The sequence below is a fragment of the Lolium perenne genome, chromosome 7, assembly GCF_019359855.2.
Source record: "Lolium perenne isolate Kyuss_39 chromosome 7, Kyuss_2.0, whole genome shotgun sequence".
In the NCBI taxonomy this organism is placed as follows: Eukaryota; Viridiplantae; Streptophyta; class Magnoliopsida; order Poales; family Poaceae; genus Lolium; species Lolium perenne.
The window spans coordinates 301,753,491-301,779,641 of record NC_067250.2 but is presented as its reverse complement, the minus strand read 5'-3'; the positions used below and the strand labels follow the sequence as shown (position 1 = coordinate 301,779,641).

The following is a 26,151-nucleotide window of genomic DNA, read 5'->3' as shown; positions in this document are numbered from 1 at the left end:
CCCCTGTGTCTCCTACACGATAAGTATCGGCCGGGCCGAAGTAGGAACGACCGAATTCCGGTTACTCTTTCCTCTCCTTCATCGTCTTCCTTAGCCGGCGACTTGAGGAGTGCCCATGTTTTCCTCCCTTCCCCGGCGACTTGAGGAGTGCCCAGGTCTCCTTCCCCCTCCCCCCTCCCCTCTCTCTTCCTGCTCCCTGGATCCGTTTTCATCGTGTCCTATACGGCTCGAATCTGAGTACAGATAGGTTAGGTTTTTTTTTATTGCAGTAAATCGTATTGTCGAATATTGCTCAGATGGATTGGCCCAGCAAACTTATTTGTGGAGTGCTACAGCTCTCGGATTTGTTTTGCACCCAACGTTCAGTAGCACTCTAGTTATTTGTATTTTTTATAGCCAGTAAAAAAAGATCTACTAGTGCCTGCTCTGATGCATTATGGGCATTTGAGCCTGCTCAAAGAAAAGTTCATGCTAATGGATTGGATGTTAATCAAACTATCCGCAGCAAATGTTCAGATGAACCCAATAGCTTTTTAAAAAGTTGATTATTTGGAATAATACCAAGCCCAAGCCTCCTTCTGTGCTCATGTAAAAAAAACTTGGACAATACCAAGCCTGCTTCTGTTCTCATGTAAAAGAAATTTCTTTTGTGCTGGCCTTTCCTGATAGCATGACTACTTCAATGCAGATCCGATGATGAAAACAAGTGCCCCGATGGTTTGTGGGCAGGGACCGAAGACTGATCGTTGTGTCAAAAAAACTATGTCAACATCGAAGGGTATTCAGCTTCACCATCTACCCAACGTAAGTTAATTTTGTTCTTGCATCTTTGTTACTGGGCAGTAGCACGTGCATATCCTTCTTATTCCTGTGAAGGGTGATAATACTTGATCCTCATACATAAATTAAGGTAGAACTGTAACTTGAACCTTGGTGCGTTTGTTCCCACACACACACGTTATCTTTTATGGTGGCCCAAACACTTTGAGGAGGACCGTTGATTTATTTTCTGATTCCTTGCAGGATGTACTGCGTGGTATATTATCGCGATTGACAATGAAAGAAGCCGTGCGGATGAGCATACTATCCAAGAAGTGGAGCAGGCTTTGGAAATGCTACCCAAAGCTAGTATTCACTAGAGCCACGATGCGCGGCAGTAACGCCGCCACGACAGGCCCTGCAAAACCCTTGCGGACAAGGTTCATCAGGGGGATCAACAGCATCCAGCGACAGCTCAAGTCATCTAACCTGAATAAGTTTGTGGTCAAGTTTGCGCTTCGCAAAAGGCACACACCTCACATCGATAGATGGATCAATTTCTGTGCCGCCTCGAGGGCGAAACATGTTGTTCTTGATTTATGTCCAGGGCCGAAGGGCAGCAGCGACAAAGATGACAAGTACAGTTTCCCGCTGCATCTTCTCAGCGCCTCGGGTGGTTCTTGCGTGAAGTCTCTTAGTCTAGGGTTCGTGTATTTAACACTGCCTCCTGATCACTGTGGATTTGCAAACCTTAAGAAGCTCTCTCTGCAAATGGTTCATGTCACAGGGGATCTCCGGTGCCTACTCCCAAATTGCGCTGTTCTTGAGTGGCTAAGCCTCAGCAAGTGTAGAATGGATGAGCTAAGCATAGGCCAGGAACTGAGCAGGCTCCATTATTTGCAGGTGAAGTACTGTATACTGCAGAAGTTGGATATCCGAGCTCCAAACCTTACCATGTTTTTGTTCGCTGGTCGTACGATACCTATATTGCTGGGTGAACCTGTGAAGATTTTGGAGGCAACAGTCGAGTTGATCACATCCTCGGACTGCTTCAGTTATGTCTTCACTGATCTTGTCGATGCTCTTTCGCATGTTCAGTCCCTCTCCATAAGCTTCCGAATTGAAACCAAGGTCTGTTTGCCTTCGTGATCCAGCTTCCATTTCTTCGTGCTCTATGAGCAGGTCATTGGCTCAATCAGTGTTTCCATGCTTTGTCGTACAGGTGATAAATTTTGTGAAAAATCAGACCAGACTCACCAATCTGAGACGTCTGGTCCTGAAAATCGATATTGTTGGGTCACCAGAAGTTACTGGTGGGATTCTTCGTTTGGCCTATCTTTTGGAGTTAGCCCCTGCTTTGGAAGAGTTAGTACTCCATGTAAGTGATCTCACATTACAATTGAAAATTCTAAAATGATCTTGGGTGCATTTGGTCAGAAAACAAAAAGTATTTGTATTTTGTTGGAAAGGATAATCCTAGATGTACGTTGAGCAATTGTAGGGTGCATGTGCAATGTTTTGTGCAAATAATTGGTAGGGGTATTTTCGGTCCTAAGTTTACCTGCATCAACGAACATCTTTGTATACATATTTGTGTTGCACGCATACCAATGGAGTGATTAGTATATTACATTAAAATGGAGTGATTAGTATATTACACCAATGGAGTGATTAGCATATTACACCAATGGAGTGATTAGTATATTACATCAACCAATGTGCTACAAACTTGATGAGTTTGTATTATTTTAAATTGGAACGCATCGTATTCATAGTTTCTTAGTGAGATAAATATGTGGCTGATTAGTATATTACATTACTTCCATGCTCGAGTCTGAACATGGTGTAATATAGTGAGACTGTATTGTGCAGATGAACCTATATATCCCTTATATGCTCTAAGTAGTACACTGGAGATTATTTCTTTGTCTAAAACAACATCCAAAAAAGAAACTACACATATGATTTTTTCCTGAAGTTCTTTTACAATCTAAATGTGCTACTATTGAATTTTCTAGAACTCTTGGGTGTATGGAATGATTATTTTGCCATTATTTTCTTCTTGCATCTTTCACGAATCATATATGGGATGGCAAAATCTTAATCCATTTTGTTGGCTCTAAATTTAATATTGTTTGGTTAATTATGTCTAACACACCAATATAATCATGCAGATGTGTTGTTTTGACTCGGCAATTGACGGTGAACCAAATGAAGATGCCTACCGGCCACATCCTCACCATCACCTCAAGACTATCAAAATGACAGGGTTCTATGGTTTACTTGGTCAGGTTGAGCTAGCACTCTACCTCCTTCGGAGTGCAACTTCTCTTGAGCGTATGATCATAGATCCAGTGGTGAGGAATAACTGGTTTACTCCATCCATGGGTGGAGCTAAGCCTAACATAGACAGGGGCACGTCGATTGCCCTCAATAAACTTTCGAGGCAAGAGTTCAGTAAAGTCCTTGACATTCTCTATTAAGGGGATATGAAACTATGTTGTAGGTATATTTTATATTATATTTTAAAGGTATGAGAGACGGCAATAGAAAAAGGGGCTCAGGAAAGTCGTCCTTACCCTCTGTCCAGAGAAAGAGGAAGTTGAATCACATGTATCTTTATTTATGTTGTGTTTATTAGACTATCTGGTACTTATATAAGCACAATATGTTGGTAGACAGGATTTCTGTCCAGAGAAAGAGAAATAGGGTACTGATTATACAGGATTTAACCACAAGATGTATTCGTTTGTCTTTGAGTTAGAGATTTCTGAACATAAGCAATTCATTCATTTGCTGTTGTTGGTAGACAGGCAAGTTCAGAAATTAATAAAGAAGTCGTGCAACCTTTTGTTTTTGACCGTGGAGGTCATGCAACCCTGTTTGTTCTCCTTACGTTTTGTACCAATCCAACTTCTCCTGATCATGTTGTTCCATCAGTGATCAGTAATAGCGTGACAAACTCACTTAGAGAGGATTAAAAGATTATATTTTTTTTGATACTTTCAACACGTACAACAGATTAAAGTGATTAAACCACACATTGAACGACAAGCACAGCCTGAAGGGAGGGCACAATTGTTTTTTCAAAATGGGGAGCCTCAACCTCTGCATCAAAGTGATGCATACCATTTTTATTTAAACTTTATTCAATAGAACTATCAAGATCATACTACATCACAAAATCCAAAACCACCACTCATGACCTATAAAGCCGACAATGGGTGAAGTAAACTGTCATCAGGGCTAGGGTCGTTACCCTAAAAACCAGGGGCATCCATGAGTCACCCTATGGCGAAAACAAGAGCTCACAACCGGTTTAGCAGACCCTTGGTGAGCGCCTATGCCCTCGCTTCAGAAGCCGTCGCCACCATCGAACCGCTGGTTGATACGCATAAAGCACACGTCCGTTGGGAACCCCAAGAGGAAGGTGTGATGCGTACAGCAGCAAGTTTTCCCTCAGTAAGAAACCAAGGTTATCGAACCAGTAGGAGTCAAGGAGCACGTGAAGGTTGTTGGTGGCGGAGTGTAGTGCGGCGCAACACCAGGGATTTCGGCGCCAACGTGGAACCTGCACAACACAATCAAAGTACTTTGCCCCAACGTAACAGTGAGGTTGTCAATCTCACCGGCTTGCTGTAACAAAGGATTAAATGTATGGTGTGGAAAATGATGTTTGTATGCGAAGAACAGTAAAGAACAATGTTTGCAGTAGATTGTATTCGAAGTAAAAGAATGGACCGGGGTCCACAGTTCACTAGTGGTGTCTCTCCAATAAGATAAAGCATGTTGGTTGAACAAATTACAGTTGGGCAATTGATAAATAAAGAGGGCATAACAATGCACATACATATCATGATGAGTAGTGTGAAATTCAATTGGGCATTACGACAAAGTACATAGACCGCTATCCAGCATGCATCTATGCCTAAAAAGTCCACCTTCAGGTTAGCATCCGCACCCCTTCCAGTATTAAGTTGCAAACAACAGACAATTGCATTAAGTATGGTGCGTAATGTTATCAACACAAATATCCTTAGACAAAGCATTGATGTTTTATCCCTAGTGGCAACAGCACATCCACAACCTTAGAACTTTCTGTCACTGTCCCAGATTAAATGGAGGCATGAACCCACTATCGAGCATAAATACTCCCTCTTGGAGTTACAAGTATCAACTTGGCCAGAGCCTCTACTAGCAACGGAGAGCATGCAAGATCATAAACAACACATATATGATAGATTGATAATCAACATAACATAGTATTCCATATTCATCGGATCCCAACAAACGCAACATGTAGCATTACAAATAGATGATCTTGATCATGATAGGCAGCTCACAAGATCGAACAATGATAGCACATGAGGAGAAGACAACCATCTAGCTACTGCTATGGACCCATAGTCCAGGGGTGAACTACTCACACATCAATCCGGAGGCGATCATGGTGATGAAGAGCCCTCCGGGAGATGATTCCCCTCTCCGGCAGGGTGCCGGAGGCGATCTCCTAAATCCCCCGAGATGGGATTGGCGGCGGCGGCGTCTCTGGAAGGTTTTCCGTATCGTGGCTCTCGGTACTGGGGTTTTCGCGACGAATGCTTTAAGTAGGCGGAAGGGTAGGTTTAGGGGCGTCACGAGGGGCCCACACAACAGGGCGGCGTGGGCCCCTCCTTGGCCGCGCCGCCTTAGTGTGGCGCCACCTCGTGGCCCCACTTCGTATCCTCTTCGGACTTCTGGAAGCTTCGTGGAAAAATAAGACCCTGGGCGTTGATTTCGTCCAATTCCGAGAATATTTCCTTTGTAGGATTTCTGAAACCAAAAACAGCAGAAAACAGCAACTGACTCTTCGGCATCTTGTCAATAGGTTAGTGCCGTAAAATGCATAAATATGACATAAAGTGTGTATAAAACATGTGACTATCATCATAAAAGTAGCATGGAACATAAGAAATTATAGATACGTTTGAGACGTATCACTGGTCCATCTTCAAGGTAGAGATCCGCATAGACCTTGCCAGCCTGTTATCAACACCACCATGAAAGATCTGTCGTGCGTAGCACCTGCTGAACATGCATGACTCAACATAGCACCAGCCAGTCAAGCATCACTTGACAACTAGCCTCTGTCACCCACTCCTCAAGCGATGCTCCCAAGAGAGAAAACGACACCACAATGCCGACATCGTCCGGTCTGGAAGACCAGATCCTAGGGTTTCCCCCGAAGCGGTAGGAGAAGGTCAACAGTTGTTGCTCAGTCACAGAACGCCGCCATCGCCCGCCAATCGGCTCGGTTTTTCACCGACAACTACGTCTTCCCTACTCGCAGCCGGGACTTGATGACGGATCCCACGATCCGACAACCTAGCCTCATGCTAACCACCTCCAGCGGAGAAGATGACCACGACCACCATGCCCGAAGCTGGAGCCCTAGGCTTCCTCATGACGCAAGAGAAGCCCAGGAATGCCACTACCACGGACGGAGCACCAACATGAGAACGGCATGTGAAGCCCACCCAAGCCCATCTAGGCCCAGATCTAGGCCAAGTCGTCAACGCTCGGTAGTGCCGCCGCCAGGGAGCAGCACCTCCTTGTCCCCGCCACCCCCACTGCCGATGTCTCAGGGGAGGTCACGCCGGACGCCACTGCCAAGTCCTCCGGTCACCGGGCGAGGTAGGACCGCCGCCGCCACACCACCAGACACTACTAGGAAAAGGGCAATCAGTGGCGCACCACTTATACCCATCAGTGGCGCACTAGTGGTGCGCCACTGCTAACTTTTAGTACTAGTGCGCCACTACTAGCTTCATGGTGCGCCACTCCTAAATGTCTGAGGTGCGCCACTGGACAGAAACAAGGTGCGCCACTACTAAAATTTGAAATTTCTAGATCTGGATCTGGATCGGGATCTGGATCTGGATCTGGCACATTTTGTTTCGAATTTTTTTGGCTCGTTATTTTTTCTCGTTCTTGTTGCTAGAATTATTTGTGCAATGTTCATTCTCATTTTTCTTAGCCTAGCCGCCTGTGAGGATGGATGAGGGAGGTAGGAGAGGTGAGGAGAGGTGAGGAGATGGAGGATGTAGGAGAGGATGAACAAGAGGACGAAGGCCAGAGGTAATGGAGGCCAGAGGGTCACCGGAGGGTCGTCGGAGGGTCGTCGGAGAGTAAGGTCACCGGAGGTCACCATAGTGGAGGAGCTCGCCGTAAAGTAAGGTCACAGAGGTCGACATAGTGGAGGAGGTCGCCGGAGTGAAAGGAGAAGTAGAAGAAAAGGATGAAAGGGAGGAGGAGAGGAGAGGAGGAGAGCAGGAGGAGGAGAGGAGAATGAGAGCAGGAGAATGTGTGGAGGAGGAGGGAGGAGAAAGGAGGGGTAAGTGGCCGGCTCCTCCCATTTTGAATCCCATTTTGAAATTCGTGGGCGGGAAGCTTAGTAGTGGCGCACCAAGGCATGGGTGCGCCACCGCTAATTTTTTTCTATTTTTTGCCCAAAATCTAAAACCTGAAAAAAGTCCTGTTTCTGTTTTGAATTTGACGAATCCATTTTTTCTCCAAACGACCGTAGGCGGTTGAATTCGAATAGGAAATTTCGTGTAGATCGATTTTGATATAAAAAAGTTTTTCATCGTAGGTCGTATGCAACCAGAAATCCCGTTTTACCGAAAGATGACGCCATTTTGCATAATATATCGAAATTCATGATTTTAAATTTTCATTAAAACTAGATGTCATAACATATGGTCATCTCGAAGAGTTTTATTTTTTGAAATTTCTATCTATTTCTTTTATTTTTTCCAAACTCGAAAAGGCGATCGGGGGGTGTGGTGGTGGAAATGTTTGGGCACCACTTAGCAGTGGCGCACCATGCTAACATGTCCATCCTCCCCTTTACATAGCAATGTCGCACCATGTAGCTGTGGCGCACCTCTGCACGGTGCGCCATTGCTATGTATAAGGCTGGGTCAAACCCATGGTCAAACTTAGTGGTGGCGCACCATAGGGAGGTGCGCCACTACTACATTTTTTTATAGTGGCCCACCACTTTTCGGTGCGCCACTGCTAAGTAGTAGTGGCGCACTGTCCTCCTGGTGCGCCACTAACACCCATCTTACGGCTAGGCCTTTTCCTAGTAGTGAGATCTTTGCCCGGCAATGTCTAGGGCGGCGGCGGTAGGAGTGAGCACATGGGCGGGGCCAGGGGATCCGCCGGCGGCCGCCCAAACGAGGCGCGGCGCCGCCGCGCTGGGACGAGAGAGGTCGGGGTCCGAAATAGTACCAAAAACCATGGAGGGCTCAATTAGCATAACAAGGTGGTGTCGCATTGCTTGTCCTGATGTACTGTACAATATGAAACAATATCATATTTTTCTAATTGTCAATGGTTCAGTCAAGGCCCCGAGTATCTTGTTTGGCACAAGGTCTCCATTTTCTCAGGCACGACACTGGTCTAAATCGAATCATAGTTTTTGCAAAAAATAAATAAAAATAAGAGTGAATTCCACTTTACCCCGTAGTTGTGTATTTGTGACACATATTACCCTCATTTAATGAAAACTCATCTAGAATACCGCTTTTAGAAGCTTCAAACCCTCATTTTTGATGTGTGTCCATTGAAAAAGGTGTGAAGTGATGAAAGGGGTTCGAAATTATGCGAATGGTTACAAGGGATGGAACAAATGGAGATGTTAAGTTTGGACATGATCGCCGATGTTGATTTTCGATCTTTACCCATTTTATCGCGCCACATTGACGTAGTATGCCGGACCTATCTAACCAACACAAGTAAAATTCTAAACTTGGCTAAAACTGTGTTTAAGATCTCCTAAATGAGATATTTCGGTAGAAGTTCCACTAAACGGAGTAATATGTGTCACAAATGCACAAGTACAGGGTAAAAAGTGAAGTTCACTAAAAAATAAGTCGAACCATAGTAATATGATATTTTTTTTCGTATGGTGCCTGATTTTTTTATGAGGACATAAAATGACCTAGATTTAGCAAACCGAGACTTTTAGCACAAAGGTTCTCTATAAATTATCCGGGATTTTTTTACTGAAATTGCCATCTTCACTGTGCAAATGTCGATGGAGTACAACGGACATGACGCTCCATCTGGGCCGTCGTTATTCCATCGGGCGGCCGATAAACCGGATACACCTAGCCCACCTTGCGCAACAGCATCACTCACGCCGCGCACGGCCGCAGACTTTCACTCCCGACCTTGTCTCCAATGGCGGCCACGGCCGCGGCGGCGACGCTCGCGGCGGCCACCTCCTCCTTCCTCCGGTAAGCTCTGTCCGCGCCTCCTTCGGCCCTGTCGAGCGGATAGACATCCGGTCCAGTACTCCACTTCAGTCAATCTAACGCCTTCTCCTCCCTGTTGTCGCAGGCGCTCTCCCTTGCTGCGGCCGCACGGGTTCCGGGTCGCCCGCGACTTCGCTCCCCGAAGGTGAGGTGTCTCCTTGTATCAGGGATCTTAGTTTCCCCTTCGATTCCTCTTCAATTCAGTCGGGAATTTGGGCCAGGATTCTGGATTATGTGTGGTGATGGTCTGATGGACTGGTTTGTTTTATGCGGCATTCTGTGATTATGCTGATTCTTGAGACTGTTTGTGATTACTAGTAGCATCTGGAGTTAGCTTCTTGAAACGGTTTACGCATTTTTGTGTAAAATGCTGGAGGTTTTCATTATAATATATAGCACTCGATTTAGTGTAGCAACTCTGAGGGACATGTGCAGATGCAGTTCCAGATTGTGTGAACTGAAAAGGCACGAATAAATTCAGTCTAGTGATATGATGTGTTTACCCGATTGAAATAATTTATACTTTTGTTGAAATATGCTCGAGTGACAGTCATGTTTTTTACTTGTAGCACTTGACTGAGTCTGGATAAACTGCCAGATGCATAGAAACATACAAGCACCTGTGCATGTGCATTCCCAGATTTAGTGAGTCATGAAGAATCGGCTTAAAATGATTGTCATTCCCTAGTATTTGTGTTAGGATTGGTAGGCACCTTGGTCCAATAGAATATCAACAGCGTATCACTGAAGATGTGCTTGAAGTTATTTACTGCTGTGGATGCACCTGTTAATTTTTGGCGGTTGACAGTAAGCAACAAGCCAACAAGTAAAAAGGGCTCATATCCTAGAGTAGTTCCTTGTTTGGTTTCACAAGGCCATTACTGAAACCTTACTGAAAAAAGGCCATTACTGAATCCCCGTTAGTTAGGATATGCTAGTAACTGACATTTCAGTTTTAGAATTCACGATTGGCCATACACGGACGGGAAGTAATCCAATTTCAGTTCAGAATTCATCACTGGCCATACACAGGCGGGAAGTAGTCCAATTTCAACCATTAACCATGTAAGCTTTCACTGGTAACAATCGTTTCAGATTCCATCGTGTCATGTGAAATTTGGTTCCCCACGCAAACAATCTATAATAACCTGAACATTGTCTGACTCGCTCTAACTTGCCTCTAGTCCAGTCAAGGCCATCTTGAAACTTCACTGCTATTTTTCTTGAGTCCATCTCTAACTGCACACTTATGGCCCTTTACCAATATTTTTAATATGTGTTCCCTATTATACTAGGTTTGTGCGCCACGCTGCTTCATCAACGAATGAAGAGACTGCTGCCAGAGCAGCAGCAGCGACTGCTGATACTGGTGGACCAACCATGTAGATTTCTGATCAGATTGCTTATTTTACTATGTTATACTACCCTTTGTGTGGCTCTGAATATTCTTCTTTGTCCATTTCTTAGTTTTGACAAAATCATTGCAAAGGAAATCCCTTCAAGCATTGTATATGAGGATGAGAAAGTGTTGGCATTTAGAGATATTAATCCACAAGCTCCTGTGCATGTTCTTGTCATCCCAAAGCTAAGAGATGGGCTAACTGGGCTTGATAAGGTATGTGCAACTGCTTAGTTATCAACTATGTTCGCTGAAGGAATTCAACCTGTTAAATGTTATGCCATGGCAGATTGGCACCTTAGCAGTATCCTAGTATGTATTTGGCTTTATGTTACTACCTATTAATGCCTTTTCAACTGTCTCTTTGACCTACGTTAGTAATTTAACCTTTTTAGATAGCTCTCCATATCCAATGTGTCATCTTATTTATAGAAGGCCATGCATGTAGGCTGAACCAAGGCATGCTGATATTCTTGGGCAGCTTCTTTACGCTGCAAAAGTAGTGGCTGAGAAGGAAGGTGTGGCAGATGGATACCGCGTCGTCATAAACAATGGAGCCGAAGGATGTAAGCAAGCCCATGCATCAGATGTTTCACCCAACATTTCTTTCCGCTCCTTCCATCACAGTATTTTTAAGCATCTATGCTAACGCCGCATCGTTTTTCTGCTCACAGGTCAATCAGTCTACCATCTGCACGTGCATGTACTTGGCGGAAGGCAGATGAAATGGCCTCCTGGTTAAATTTAGGAACATTTGAACAATGTACGTTTTTTCTGCTCCTCTGTGATCGATCATAGACTACTCGTGTATTGAGTTACTTCCATGTAGTTTGAGTGTTTGGCCAAAGTGGATGTACTATCTGGCATCTGCACTTGTGGTGCCCCTACTCTGAGCAGTTTTCTCTGGTCTTGCTTTACAAGTGTGAAGAATTCAGCGAGAACGTTGAGAACTTAAAACTGCTTGTGTACTTACCTCGTACTTCTCAGTAACTGTTTTTGCACATATATTCTATTTTGGCAGTCTTTTATCTCTGGGCTTCAGGCTGCCAAGCAAACAATCAACCGAGATGCTTGGGCTTGCTCTTGAAAAACTGGCAGCCATTTCAGTTATGTAGATAGTAGAGTCCTCTGTTGGTTGAAACTGAGCATGTGCATTATAGTATTTTAGTTGTCCTGATGTATTATCGATACTGCATGCTCTCTCTGTACATGGACATGCACAAGCCAGTCTGGTCATGTTTGCTGCTGCCTCTCTATATTCTGCAGATTGCAACCTGGTTGTAATACCACCCATGCTGAGTATATCAGGCAGTACTATAGTTTATCTCAGTGAAAATCATACTAGGAACACCGTAAACAGAGAAATGTATAGCTTTCCTCAACACCAATACTTGAGGAAACCCTGATGCGGCGGTGGCGAAATCATCGGAACCCAGTCGACTGTTGCCGCATATTCCTACAGTTGTCTGCACCCCACTACCACCTCAACCATCATGGAGTCTCTGAGATCGACTGGGCCTTTTGTCACTCTGCGAACAGAGTAGAAGTACTCCAACAGGCGCTCAAGGTGATTGCTGGTATTCTACATTGATTGATCGATCATTACTGGCGTTCTCAACTTCCAACGTCCATGAATGGATCCTTCTTGTACCTGAGGAGTCGCTGTCCTGGTTTTAAGTGCAACCAGGCGCTGCTGCTTAAATCGCCCTTTTCCACCATCTTCTTCTCGCCCGGACCACCAAATCCCCAGCATCCCACTCTCCACTTCTCCAACCCTCGCCATGGCTAATGTTTGCATGAAGCTCACCGGTACAGTGTGCTCGGTGCGTCTGTTCCAGGTCGACGGGTTCAGCTTGGCGGCCAAGACCATGAACAGCGAAGAGTGCTTCAAATTTCGTTGGAACGTCGACGGTTACGAGTGGGAAATCCACTGCTATCCTGCATCTGGGTGGGGCAGCGAATATGTTGGAACGTCGACGGGTTTCTCGTCTCTGGCGAGACCTTCGCCGCGCACAAGCTCGTAATAGCCTCGAGGTCTCCCGTATTCATGGCTGAGTTCTTCGGGCACATGAGGGAGGCGAGCGCTGGACGTGTCGTCATCAAAGACATGGAGCCGCAAGCGTTCAAGGCCATGCTGCACTTTATCTACACGGACACGGTTCCTGAGCTTGACCAGGAGCTGGAGGCTGTAGCGGCGATGGCTCAGCACGCACTTGCAGCTGCTGACAGGTACGGGCTAGACAGGCTCAAGGTGATCTGCGAGGGCAAGCTCGCTGGTGGCATCACTATCGAAACAGCCGCGACGACTCTGGCTTTGGCTCAGCAGCACAACTGCTCGCACCTCAAGATCAAGTGCGTTGAGTTCATGGTTAGCACTCCTGCTGTCCTTGATGCTGTTGTGGCGACAGAGGGGTATAAGCATCTCGAGGCAAGCTGCCCTGCAGCGCTTACTAGCATCGTCATCTCCATGCGTGGGAGAAGGAATTGAAGCCTATAATTAGGCGATGAATGGCCCTAATAAGTACTACATGGATGCTGTAGTAGAGCTTCACTACGACTATCTTTTGCCTAATGGTGAAGTATGTCAAACTTTATATGTATGCTTTGAGCAACTAACTAGTGCTCGCATTTCCCCTTAAAATTTATGGAATTTCCTTTGTTCTACGTGTTTCGAACTGTGGCAACTCATCTCTTCTCGGGCTTGTTTCTCATCGCTGTGCATTTGCGCTTATTAGCATATACGGCTGCTCAAGTGAGATGCTTAATTTTGAAACTGTTTTACAGTGTGCTTTTGTCTTAGTGGCACGACAGTGTGCAAACACTGGAAATAACAAATAGGCTGGTAAAATGTTTTGCGAACATATTTTAACTGTTCAAAAGGAGACCATGTAGTATTATTATTCTACCTGGAACCTCTGCATCTGCATGCACTCGGACGGAAGGCGAAGATTTACTTATACTTGCAGTTACAATTACAATGTGCATCTCTCTCCCAAATGCAATCTCGCATCTGACAAAGTGACGCCCCTATTTTGAGTAGTTTTATCAGTGCTTACTTACTCGTATGAGGTTAGAAAAATTAACTGAGCAATATGGTTTAAACAAATAAAACAGATTATCCACCTGCCACATGATTTTTCGCAATTTTTTTTTTGCAATTGCGTTGGTAATCTGCTTACAAGGCAATGCTAAGGATTAAAATTTCGCCAGCCACTTTAGTTGTGTGGACGGTAGAGAGGGCCCTCGATATATTTGTTGAAAGTGGGAATCGCGTCATCATGCATAGAATTATAGAACCCATTAGAGATGGGTAAGTTTTTTTTATAGAGGAAAGATATTACTATTGTAAAGATACCAATTAGACTCATCTTCTACAACAGCGAAATATCATAACAACATTGCTGACGCACATATCCTGCAACGGTGATGAAAACCTTGTAGCTACAACCCAAATCACTGGGAACACACCACCCGGAGGTCAGGCTCCCAAGAGCTTTCAAAGCTATTGACAGACACAACCAATTAAGGTCAAATCTTGAATTTTCACCCTAGAGCAAGACCATCCTCTCAAAAACAATGTTCTCAATAAGGTCATTGTTAAACACAACCAATTAAGGTCAGATATTGAGTTTTCACCCTGAGAACTATGTACTCCTTCTGAGCTTCCGCCCCGCTTACCAATGTTGATGTTGCAAGTTAAGTAATACCAAGAAAAGTGCGCATCGCCATGAAGACTAAGTCCGCCATTAGTGGAGCTCAGCAGCCATAACATTCTCCGCCACTATCTTTCTCATGCAAATTGAAAACGGACATGTCCCATGATTGCAATAGATAGCGAAACTTCGCATTACTCCCTCCTGAAGTTGCACGACTAGAAATATGGGTGCACATGACCGAATCACATCCGATCCAACAATCTACATGCATTAGGCGCCCAATAGAGATCGCTGGCAGAGCCTTCCAGAACTCGTCACCCGCTAGATCAATGATGGCCGACATCAAGCAGAACATCGTCTTGGCGCATGAAGAACCAAATGACTACCTCCTTTGTTACGCGCCCCACGCCACCACCCGCTGGCTCCCAACAGTGGACGATGATCTCATTGGGGGCACCACCACTCTCACCACGTGGAGATGAGGTCTAATTTTTATTTTTGCTGATTTGGTATGTTGACTGGCGGGAAATAGATCATGTGAACCTCATGTGTGACTGACCACAATGACTAGACATTATGTGCCCCCCCCCCCCCCCCCCCCAATCAAAAAAAAATCCTACATTCCGCATTCCTTGTCAGCGCCGAAACCATAAATCATGGTCCGCCGATCCTCGCAGATGTTTATCATGGCTGGTCCAAGACGAGTTCTAGGAGGAGATGTTCGGTACAAGCGAGCTAGCCCTCCACACGGAGTATGACGTTAGGTGATGACATGGATGTACACCATGTTGAATCTGGAGGAGAAGCGGTGTACGCACATACACTAGGAGGACGCTGACCACTTGCGTGGCAATATCACGTTGTGGCGGTTGTGCTTGCACAGTGTGGAGTGAAACGCAACAACGTCATGGTAGAGGTAAGCTAACAAGGAAAGAACATCATTGAAAATCCAAAATTGGATGCTATGCTAAGCTAAAAGTTTCTTTCTCATAAATTTCATGATTTTGCATACAAATACACAATCGATCCAAAATGTAGCTTATTGGTGGAAAATTTATTAGAATGTATTGCTAAGCAAGTAGAGGATAAAATGAGTGCATCTACATGAATTTTGGGTGATTCATGTATTCTAATTTCCAGCCAAATGTTCAAGATGAGGGTTTTCCTAGTTATGCATGCCTAAAAAAATGTTGTCCAACCAAAGAGTTCAAAGAGACATAGAAGTTGGCTCGATAAGACACTCAAGTTAAAAAAGGAAGTGCCAAAAAAATCTAAAGTATGTTGTTGAAAACTCTTGCAAGATAATGTTCTTATTTATTGCTACATGATTAGGGATAGGAGAGACCAGTTCATAAAGTCCTTTTCCCCTAGCGAGCTAGGATTTCCGCCTTCTCGAGCGGTAGTCGAGAGTCCTCGTTCGATCTCCCTCTCCGGGTCGGTTTCACCCTAGGTTTCGAGTGGGATTCTTATGCAACGGGACCCTGCTTATATGGAGAAGGAGAGGGATAGGGCTGATCGACTGAAAACCACCATGACGTCAAAAAACTAGAGAAAGGTGAATGGGGCAGCGACGGGGTTCTCATCATCGTCCGAGCAAACAGAGTCTGAACAGGAAATTACACCATTAGAAAATATAACATCTGAGTTTTCTAATGTTATATATTTTGTAATATATATCATGTATTATGTTGGTCAAATTGACAACCAAAGGATACATGTAGGCCCAACACACCGGGCGGAGGTTGTACATGCAATGCCACATACTCCCGTTGCATAAGTTAATGCTTGGCCCAACCGTTTCTCTCTATTCTCGGTCAGATGCATGTGGAAATTTTGGTGGCTCAAGCATACTATGACTAGCCTAAAAAGTCATATGCTAGACGTGGCATCGGTCGATGAGAAGTTAGTTCAACACTAACTAATGTGGTTTGGTCATATCCAATAAAACATTCCCAGAAGTATAAGTTAACAAAGAAATTTTGATGAGTATGAAAAACTAAAAGCAAGGAGAGAGGGCGACTAAATTTAACATAGATGGAACATGGAAGCGGTAAAAGATATTTTAGGGATAAAATGTCTAAAGATTTTGCTTGATATGGCTGCATGGATAGCGATCCATGCGCATGAGTAGTATCACTAGATCCGTATTTATATGCACAAGCCAGTCGTATGATACTACCTTCATCATAAAAGTTAAGGTTTATTTATTTTAAATCAAACAAAGTAAAGTTTAATCATACTTTTAAAAGAATCGATCAACAAATATAATATTTATCATATAAAAATATATTTTATTATCTATCGAATGATATTGATATTGATTTTGTATTTTGCTTGTTAATGATTTTTGGTAAAACTTTAGTTAAACTTGATATATTTTAATTTTCTAAAAATAATATAAGCCTTAAAATTTGGAGCGAAAATAGTAATGTTTCATGCTGCCTCTATCTGATTGAGTGTGTCTCGATTTCTTGGACCCCATGTTCGATCTCTGCTTACCTGACTTTGGCCGGCCACTGAAAACACCCATCACTATCACTGAAGGTCGTCCGTAAGAGCCAACTGGTTAAGCTTTTCTGAACCCAAAAAATTCACCTCACTTCCCAGCAAACCCCTTCGCCCGTTGCCTCAACAAAACGGCATGGGGGCCGCTACTACGATTCGTCGTGAAGGCCAAAGATCGGAGCAGTTAATAGGTGGTGAGGAGTAGACCGCGAAGGTGATTTTTGGTATTCTGCATTGACTGATCGATTACTATTGGAGTAATAGCGTTTCAGTTTCCAACGCCCGTGAATGCATGATTCTCTAGTCTCTATCCGAGGAGTCGCCACCATGCAGTATAAATCGCCCTGCTCCACCGCGATGTCTTGCCCTGATCCTTCCCCACGCATCCCACTCTCCACCCTCCAGCCCTGGCGATGGCAACAAACCTAACGGAAGCTGCGCGCGCGGTGCGGACGCTCAGGATTGATGGCTACAGCGCGACTACTGCCATGGGTGAGGAAGACTCCATCAAATCCAGATGGAGCGTGGATGGGTACGAGTGGGAAGTCAGCGTCTACCCTGCAAGGGTACGCGTTCCCATGGATCAAGTTCCGTGGGTAGCAGCGGCGCTCAACCTTCTCAGCCAAGGCCGTACGAACGTCATTAGGGCAAATCTAGCGGCCCGTTTGGTTGATCCTCGAGGGTCGCTTCCAGCATCCGAACAGAAGAGCCAGGCTGAAACATTCATTGGTCGCAAAGGCTTCTCATCTCCAGTCTTCGTTTTTCTTTTGCCGTCCCGTGATCTACCAGCCGTCAGGCTACCTCTGGAATGATACTCTGACCGTGGAGTGCACCATCACGGTGCTCAAGGACATGTCGGTGCCGACGGTCCCGGTGAGCCAGGTGCTGCCCATGCCATCCTCCAACTTGCACCAGCACCTCGCTGAGCTCCTGCGTGCCGGGACTGGAGCGGATGTCACATTCGTCGTGGCCGGCGAGGCATTTCCTGCTCACAAGGCCATACTCGCTGCAAGGTCCCCTGTGCTCATGGCGGAGTTCTTCGGGCACATGAGGGAAACGAGCTCTGGACGTGTCCAGGTGCGGGGTGTTGCGCCGGCAGCCTTCAAGGCAATGCTGCACTTCGTCTACACCGACACTGTGCCTGAACTTGATCAGGAGGTGATGACCGTGGTGACGTCATGGGCTCAGCATCTCCTTGTGGCTGCTGACAGGTATGGGCTGGACAGGCTCAAGCTGATTTGTGAAATAAAGCTTTCTGCTGGCATCACCGTCGACACAGCAGCGGCGACTCTGGTTCTGGCTGAGAAGCACAGCTGCTCGCACCTCAAGGCCAAGTGCGTCGAATTTATCGTGAGCACTCCCGCGATCCTTGATGCTGTGGTGGCGACGGAGGGGTATAGGCAGCTGGAGGCAAGCTGCCCTGCAGCGGTTACTAGCATTGTCATCTCCATGCGTGGCAGAAGGAATTGAAGCCTATAATTAGGTGCTGAATGTGTCCTAAATAAGTCAGTGGATCGATGATGTAGTTGAGCTTGAAGATGCCTATCTTTTGTCTAATGTTGATCTATGTCTGGCTTTCTATGTATGCTTTGAGCAATTATCTAGCGCTTGAATTTCCGCTTAAAATTTATGAAATTAATTTCGTTCTAAATATTTCAAGCAATGGGAACTCATCTCTTTTCGGGTTTGCTTCTCATCATGTGCATTTGAGCTTATTTTAGCATATATATGGCTGCCCATGTGACGTGCTTAATTTTGAAACTGTTACAACGTGCTTTTGTATTGGTGGCACGACAGTTTGCAAACTCTGATAATAAGAAATATGAGGTATTGTTGTTCTCGCTAGAACATATGTATCTGCATGTACTCGCATTTTCATTTACCATCTGCTTCTCTCTTCCAAATGACATCTTGCATCTGACTAGTTGAAGCCCATATTTTTAGTAGATTTATCAGTGCTTACTTATTCCTATTAGTAAGAAAGATTCAGCAATATGGTTTGAACAAATAAAGCAGATTGTCGACGCACCACCTGATTTCTAGCAAAAGTTTTTGCAATTGCCTTGGTAATCTGCTTACAAGCCTTGGTAACCTTGTTGGCAACCAACAATCCTTCATCTCACTCCAAAGAAAGCTTACCTGCCGTCTCCCCTTCAATGAGTACGCCGGCATAGACTATTGAAAACGATGGTAATTCTCCCATCTTTACTCAACTTCGTATGTCTAGTCTTACCGACACATTGCTTATAGATTGGCAATATTTCAAACGATATGGATGCATTCCTTAGCGGCATACAATCAATCTCAAGGTCAATAAAATGGATCTGGCTGTGATATTAATGAACTTCCCAGCCTAGAGAGAAAACACCCACAAGATGTAGGCAGAGAAAACAGACACATTCCTATTTGCAACCGTGTCCACCAAAACACACGAGTTAGTTGACGATATATGCAAATACATCATATCCATCGACGATGCAACATGTTTGGAGTAAGCCTCATGTTAACATAACCATCAAGTGTCAGTACATACTATTATTATGATATATATCATTATTCTTATCAATTGTTTGGCAGAAAAGAATGGGTGAGAAGCTCCAAAACTTATCCACTCAGCTTAACTCTAAAGCAAATTCAATACATTTAAAATGGACAAGCCTATGGATAAGGATTATTTCAACATGGTTGTGTGTATAGTGGCATGTGACGAGATACAATTTTTGATAGAGCCTCATGTACATAACATGGACTTAAGTTCTTGTGTAAGTTATTATTATCACATACTCCCTCCGATCCGAAATATAAGACGTTTTAGGAATACATGTCACATTCTCGCACGTTCACGAAATTTCCGCTTTTCCTAAATTACCCTCGCCTCGCGACCGACCAAGCTGTTCCTGTCACCTCTCAGCTCTCACTTCTCACGCTCTCATGCTCCAAATCGAGCGCCGCCGGCAGCTACCCTGCTCCTCGCCGCCGCCGGCAGCTCCCCTGCTCCTCGCCGCCGGCAGGGATTCCCTTCTCCCCCGCCTTCAACTCCCGGACCAGTGGCGTCTGGTGCACCTCCTCCTGGATCAGCACGGGTGGAGCAGCCCGCAGCGAGGGAGGCGCTGCCGCCGGCCACATAAGCCCAGCCTCGCCGGCCACCCGCCGGCGGCAGTTCACCCCGTTGCTGGCTCTTACTCCTCTCCGCCGCCCGCCGTGCGTGAATCTCCAGCGTTTGAGGAAGCAGCAACAGAAGGGGATCTGAAGCCCTAGCACGTCGACGCCGGCAAAAGCTCCCTCTCCCGCTGCTCCGACGGCGTCAAGTCCCTCCTCCATATCTGCCGCGGGTGCTTGCACGTCCTCGACATGTTGCTGCTACCTGGTGAGCCCCCTCCCTTCCTCCTCCATCTATTGCTAAAATTTGTATCTTTTCTCCTGTAGAATGTGTAGCCTGTAGGCACTAGCTCTGAAAAAAGAATGTGTAGGCACTAGATGGTTGCTGCGATTTGAAACTGTACTCCACGTTAAAAATTCAAGTGTACTCCATGTACTCCGTACTACTGATGGTTTCTGTGATTGGCGCTGGATGTTTGCTGAGCAAACAATGTAGTCTGTACTGTCACCAAGGGGGAGCGTCTATTTGCAGAGCAAGATTGTTGTTTCTCTTGGTGTAATATGCTGTGTGTGTGCTTGTGTGTTTTAGAGACAAAGGTGGAGTAGAAGAAGAGAGGCTGAGCAGTAATAAACTTGCAACACTCCTTGCTTGCAGTAGTAATAATCCTTGCATGATTTTCTTGGAGTATTCAATGGCAACACTGAAACTTGCAATACAACACTTGCATGATTTTTACATTTATAAAAACAACACCACTTGACTATAACAACAACAACACCACCACCACCACTTGATCTTGTGCTTGCGTAGCTTATGCTTGTGTTGCTTCCGCAGCTTGCGTTTCTTATGCTTGCGTAGCTTCTGCTTGCTTCGCTAGTGATGTACCCACTTCTATTCTCTTGCACTTGCGTTGCTTGGGTTGCTTGCTTGTGCTCGTGTTTCTTTCGCCGCTTGCATTTCTTGTGCTTGCGTAGCTTCCGCTTGCTCTGCTAGTGATGTACCCACTTCCATTCTCTTGCGCTTGCGTTGCTTAGGCTGCTTGCTTGCGCTTGAGCTTGCTTCTGCTTGTGTTTCTTTCGCCGCTTGCGTTTCTTGTGCTTGCGTAGCTTCCGCTTGCTCTGCTAGTGATGTACCCACTTCCATTCTCTTGCGCTTGCGTTGCTTAAGCTGCTTGCTTCTGCTTGAGCTTGCTTCTGCTTGTGTTTCTTCCGCCGCTTGTGTTTCTTGTGCTTGCGTAGCTTCCGCTTGCTCTGCTAGTGATGTACCCACTTCCATTCTCTTGTGCTTGCGTTGCTTAGGCTGCTTGCTTCTGCTTGAGCTTGCTTCTACTTGTGTTTCTTCCGCCGCTTGTGTTTCTTGTGCTTGCGTAGCTTCCGCTTGCTCTGCTAGTGATGTACCCACCTCTATTCTCTTGCGCTTGCATTGCTTAGGCTGCTTGCTTGTGCCTGAGCTTGTGTCTGCTTGTGTTTCTTCGGCTGCTTGCGTTTCTTGTGCTTGCGTGGTTTCCGCTTGCTTTGCTACTGCTGCCGCTACTGCTTTTAGGGCATTTTGATAAACTTGAAGAGGACATTTAAGCCTTGTAGGTAGAATCTTTAGCCTTTCCAGTACATCTTTGTGCCCATGAGGAGTGTCATACCGAATTTCTCCTCCATGGTTCATTATTTCAACCATGCAGGCCTGGAGACTTAGGAAAATCTTATTCAATTTAGAAGAATCATAATCATCAAATTCTTCCTCGACATCTTTAATCAGATCTTTTAAAGTTTTAGGACTTCTTGTATCTGTTAGAGACTGCAAGGACCTAAAAAACCCAAGATCAAGCACATTCAAATCTGGGCTATTGGGTGGCTGTTGAATTAGTTTGATGACCAGTCCAATATTGGCTGCAGCTTCTGCGAATGCAAGGTCATTAGGAAGGATGTGTGGTTTTGCATTGTCTTGTTGTATGAAGATTGTCTGTCCACCATCATCTTCAGGCCAAACAAGTTTGATTGCTGGCAGAACTTTCTCAATGAAAAACTCTCTCATGACCTCCCTAGTCACCTTTATTGATTTTGTCTCCAACGTTCCTCTCGGTCTATTTTCACTTCTCCTAGCAGCTGGAATTTCTTTGACAAACGGCCAAATGCCTATCTTCCCTGAAAATGTGACCTTGCCAGCACTGTCAAACCTAGGCCTAGCAACTGCAGTTAGAAACATAACTTTGCCTATGCAGTTTTTATTTTGCACAGCTCTTGTAGGCTCCTCTTCTTCTGGTAGCAGGTAATAGTTTCTGTTTTCCTTAGTCATCATGAACCACTTTTCGTCAATATGCACAACATTGTGCATAGTGGTGAACTTTGGCTCTGGATTTCCTTTAGTCGCCTCATCAAGATTGTCCAAGCAGAATTGTACCCTGGCCATCATATTGCTTTCTGTTAGTGCTGGTTTTAAAGAATTTGAACACCTTTTTATCTGCTTGAGTTTGAATCTTCTATACAGTGTAGTTGGACTAGCTCCCAATTGCCAAGCAAGAGATCTGATCGTTGATCTCTTGTTTAGTGGAATAGTAGGAATACATGCTAGATCTACATTAATCGGCTTTCGACCACATCTTCCTTTCTTCTTGTTAGAAACATCGACCTCCAAACCTTGACCAATCTGTCTCATAGCGGTCTTCCATATTCTTTGTATAATTTGAATATCTGCCTTGAAAAATGTTGCAATCTGTTTCTTGTCGCTTTTTCTAAATTCGCCACCATTACTCATACAGAGCGCATGCATTGCTACATATGCAGCATATTTTTGTTGATCATTTAGTGACTTTCTGTGCCTCACTGCTTGCGGAGCAGGTTTCTCATCCATTTCTGCATCTTCCTCATCATGATCTTCATGTTGCTCACCCATTTCTGCATATGTGTATGAAAATTCAGTAAGCAACTCAGTTTATTGACCATTTTGGCATGTGTTTTATTTTCTTTTAAATCGCAACAATTTTGCAAAGGTGGCTGGACAACCTTGTCTACTCTTTTATGAATTTGAGATAAAATTCAGTTAGTAAATGGAATGCATGGAAACAAATCATAGTCTGTTACAATTTTGATAGTCTAGAGTATTTAGTCATGCAATGAACTTTCACTCTCAATATGACTTGACAATTTGCTCATGACGCTTGAATTTTCATCCATTTGGAAGCATTTTGTCCGCGGAATAATTGATCTATGTATTGAACGAAATTGAATCCGCAGAAAGTTGTACTGTGATTATACCTACATTTTGATCAACTTCCCATGTGATGATTTCTTCTTGTTCTTCTCCAGGAGGAGTGAAGTTTAGGTCCGGGATTACCATGCCGGTGAGGTGTTGTCGCAAGCCAGCCAGGTGCCCTCTTGCTGGGAGCTGGCGAGGGTTGGTGCAGATCTCCGACTAGGTGTGCTGCTGGAAACCAGCGGTGTCGGGCTGCTGGGAGCCGTCCAGGTTCACTGCTGGAGCCAGCAAGATGTCCTGCTACTGGGACGGCGACAAGGAGAAGCCGGCGAGGTGATGTTGATGCAGATCTCCTGTGTTGATCGGCTCCTTGGATGGGGAAGAGAAGCTCCTAAGGCGATCTTGCTGCAGATCACCGGTGGCGAGTTGCTGTTGGGTTCATGTTCGAACTCTTCCCCAAGCTGTTGTTGATGTGGTCCTCCCGTCTCCCGAGCCCCTGCCAAGCTGATGCCCAGGACGTGCAGATCAGGAGCACTTGCTTAGGCGCGCGTGGACTGCAGATCGCCGGCGGTGAGTTGTTGCTGGGTTCCCGTTCGAGCTCCTCCCCAAGCTGCTGTTGATGTGGTCCTCTACCGACGCCCAGATCAGGAGCACCTGCCCAGGCGCGCGGGGATGGGCGCACGCGGGGATGGGCGCGTGCGGGGATCTTTCCAGCGCTGGGATAGGTGCTCGCCGGGATCGGGAGCGAAGACGACATCGCCGGGATCGAGGACGACGAGAACGGGATCGAGGAAGATACCGATTCAAATTGAGAAGGGCACTACTGTAATTTCCCCCGTTTTTCACCTGGTCGGGACAATTCTAAAACGTCTTATATTTCGGATCGGAGGGAGTACTAATTATCACTATTATGGATCTAAACCATACTTTCTTTTATCTCAGTAGGCGATACTCTATGGTAAAAGACATCCACGTTGGCGCGTGAAGCTAGATATTAAGGAGTTGGCAAAAAAAATTCATAGCTAGCCTGGGATAGACAATAAAATCCCATGGTGTACATGGTAAGTTAGTGTCAACACCCGGATTTTTAAGTCCAGATGCCTATTATGTCATACATCGCAATCCCAGGAAGATTGTTTTTGCGAGACATAATAAGTTCATATCACAACACATCATTCATTACAAACCACAATAGTCTTACATCAAAGGATCACATGATCCAGTCTTAATACAACAGTTGATCTAAGGATCAATTACAAAACACATAGCGAAAATAAGTAGTAGAGAGATCCATCTATTCCACAGGCAACGCTTGACGTTAAGAGACGATCCTAGTTATCGTAGATGTCCTGTTGTCCAGCATCCTGATACTGCTGCTCCTCTTCATAGTCTGGCCATTTGAATAGCCAGGTACACAGCCATGAGTACTTTAAAGTACTCGCAAACTAACACTAGTGTAAGTACTAACAATTTTAGTAAGAGGGTTCTAAGCTCTAGGTTTATTTGCATAAAGTCAGTTTTATTTCATAAGCATTTAGTAATCAAAGACTCTTCATTTTCCTAACTTAACTCAAGTGGGAACATTAGTGTCATTCCCACAACTCTGTTGTGATCAAGTCAAATTCACCTTTCACTTCACCAATCACTTTTAGAAATCATCTGAGAACGGTACAGTATGGCCATCCAACCGTCCATAACCGCGGACACGGCTATTCGAATAGGTTTACACTCTGCAGAGGTTGCACACTTGTGTCACAACATTTGATTACATCTGTCAAGGATAGCCCTGAATAATCATACTCAGTATGCGGATCATCAACCATTAACCTTTCACTTACATACCCTAGTATAGGCACCTACCCCATGAGTTTGGCCTCCCAGTGATGGCAATCTACCATCCTGGAAACTGAACAGGGCATGGGTAGGACATTCAAGTCTTTTCACGTCATTTCACTTTCAATGGCTACAGCGCGACCACGGACATGCATGGGTAAGAACGACTCCATCAAATCCAGATGGAGCGTGGATGGGTACGAGTGGGAAGTCAGCGTCTATCCTGCAAGGGTACGCGTGTTATCACCAGAATTTGACTGGATTAGAGGTGGGCCGCGATCAAGATTGGGCTTGAAGAATATACATGGAAGATATACATGAAGCGGCCTTGTACAAGAAAGTTTGGGCTAGTTTGCCCGTGTATCTGTAAATATAGTAGGATACGTGTCGGTTAGGTAGAATCTGGCTCGTGCACGGTTGGGATTATTCCCACGTTAGAAAGTCTACGGACTATAAATATGTATCTAGGGTTATTGAGAAAAACAACAATCACGTTCATCACAAACCAATCTAGACGCATCGCCAACCCCTTTGTTTCGAGGGTTTCTTCCGGGTAAGCATCATGCTGCCTAGATCGCATCTTGCGATCTAGCCAGTATACGTTTATTCGTCGTTCATGCGTTGCTCGTGCTGAAGCCTTGTTGATGGCGAGCAACGTAGTTATCATAGATGTGTTAGGGTTAGCATTGTTTCATCGTGTCACATGCTTTTGTCCATGCAACCCTTAAACGTCTAGCCGCCCTTACACCTATCTTAGGTGTAAGGGCGGCACCTTGCTTGATCCATGTTTAGTAGATCCGATCTGTTATGATTGCTCCTTGTTCTTCAAGGATTAGTTTAATATCTGCATAGTTAGGCCTTGCAAACGGGTTGAAGGATCCAGTAGCACGTAGGGTGTAGTTTGCTATCCCTAGACAGGACGTTCCGGGGATCAACTTCGTGTTGGTTTTTAGGCCTTGTCTAGGGTTGGTTTATTATCACCGTGCGTGGCTGCCAGGCTCAATCACGCGTAGGACTTTCCGATTATGTGGTGAAAACCCTAAATCGTCGTAGGTCGTTTTAGCTTTATATTGATCAAGCAGGACCACCATGATCGTAGACCTCATACGAACCATGGGTGGATCGGCTCCTTGAGCCGATTCACAGGACAACCTGAGAGCCGATCGAGGCTCGTATTTAATGTTTACGTGTATGCCATTCAGGAAACTAAGCGAAGCAAATCCATCACCTTCCTGACCAGGTATAGGTCAGGTGGCACGCCCTTGCACCAGCATCGGGACGTGCGTACCAGGAGCTTTGCGGGCCGTCGCTCGAGGGACCAGGGCCAGCCGCAGCTCTGAGTTGTTCCCGGCTCTTCGTGTTGCCAGCCGTTGCTCGCCGGTGGGTTTGGGACGCCAACAACGCGTTCCC

General features: G+C 45.3%; 2 protein-coding genes and 1 pseudogene across 2 annotated transcripts; all 3 read left to right on the top strand.

Annotated features, from left to right (window-relative positions):
* The first annotated feature begins 1 nt into the window (after position 1).
* LOC127311987 (F-box/FBD/LRR-repeat protein At1g13570) lies at positions 2–3,636 on the top strand. The gene is made up of 5 exons (XM_051342462.2): positions 2–155; positions 689–804; positions 1,024–1,890; positions 1,982–2,137; positions 2,934–3,636. Exons 1-5 carry the CDS (start codon positions 116–118, stop codon positions 3,240–3,242), a joined length of 1,488 nt encoding a protein of 495 aa, XP_051198422.1. The 5' UTR covers positions 2–115; the 3' UTR covers positions 3,243–3,636.
* A 5,264-nt stretch (positions 3,637–8,900) lies between these two features.
* LOC127311989 (14 kDa zinc-binding protein) lies at positions 8,901–11,433 on the top strand. The gene is made up of 6 exons (XM_051342464.2): positions 8,901–9,044; positions 9,148–9,207; positions 10,358–10,444; positions 10,530–10,677; positions 10,910–11,027; positions 11,136–11,433. Exons 1-6 carry the CDS (start codon positions 8,989–8,991, stop codon positions 11,201–11,203), a joined length of 537 nt encoding a protein of 178 aa, XP_051198424.1. The 5' UTR covers positions 8,901–8,988; the 3' UTR covers positions 11,204–11,433.
* An 817-nt stretch (positions 11,434–12,250) lies between these two features.
* LOC127315112 (BTB/POZ and MATH domain-containing protein 1-like) lies at positions 12,251–18,092 on the top strand (annotated as a pseudogene).
* Positions 18,093–26,151: the final 8,059 nt, after the last annotated feature.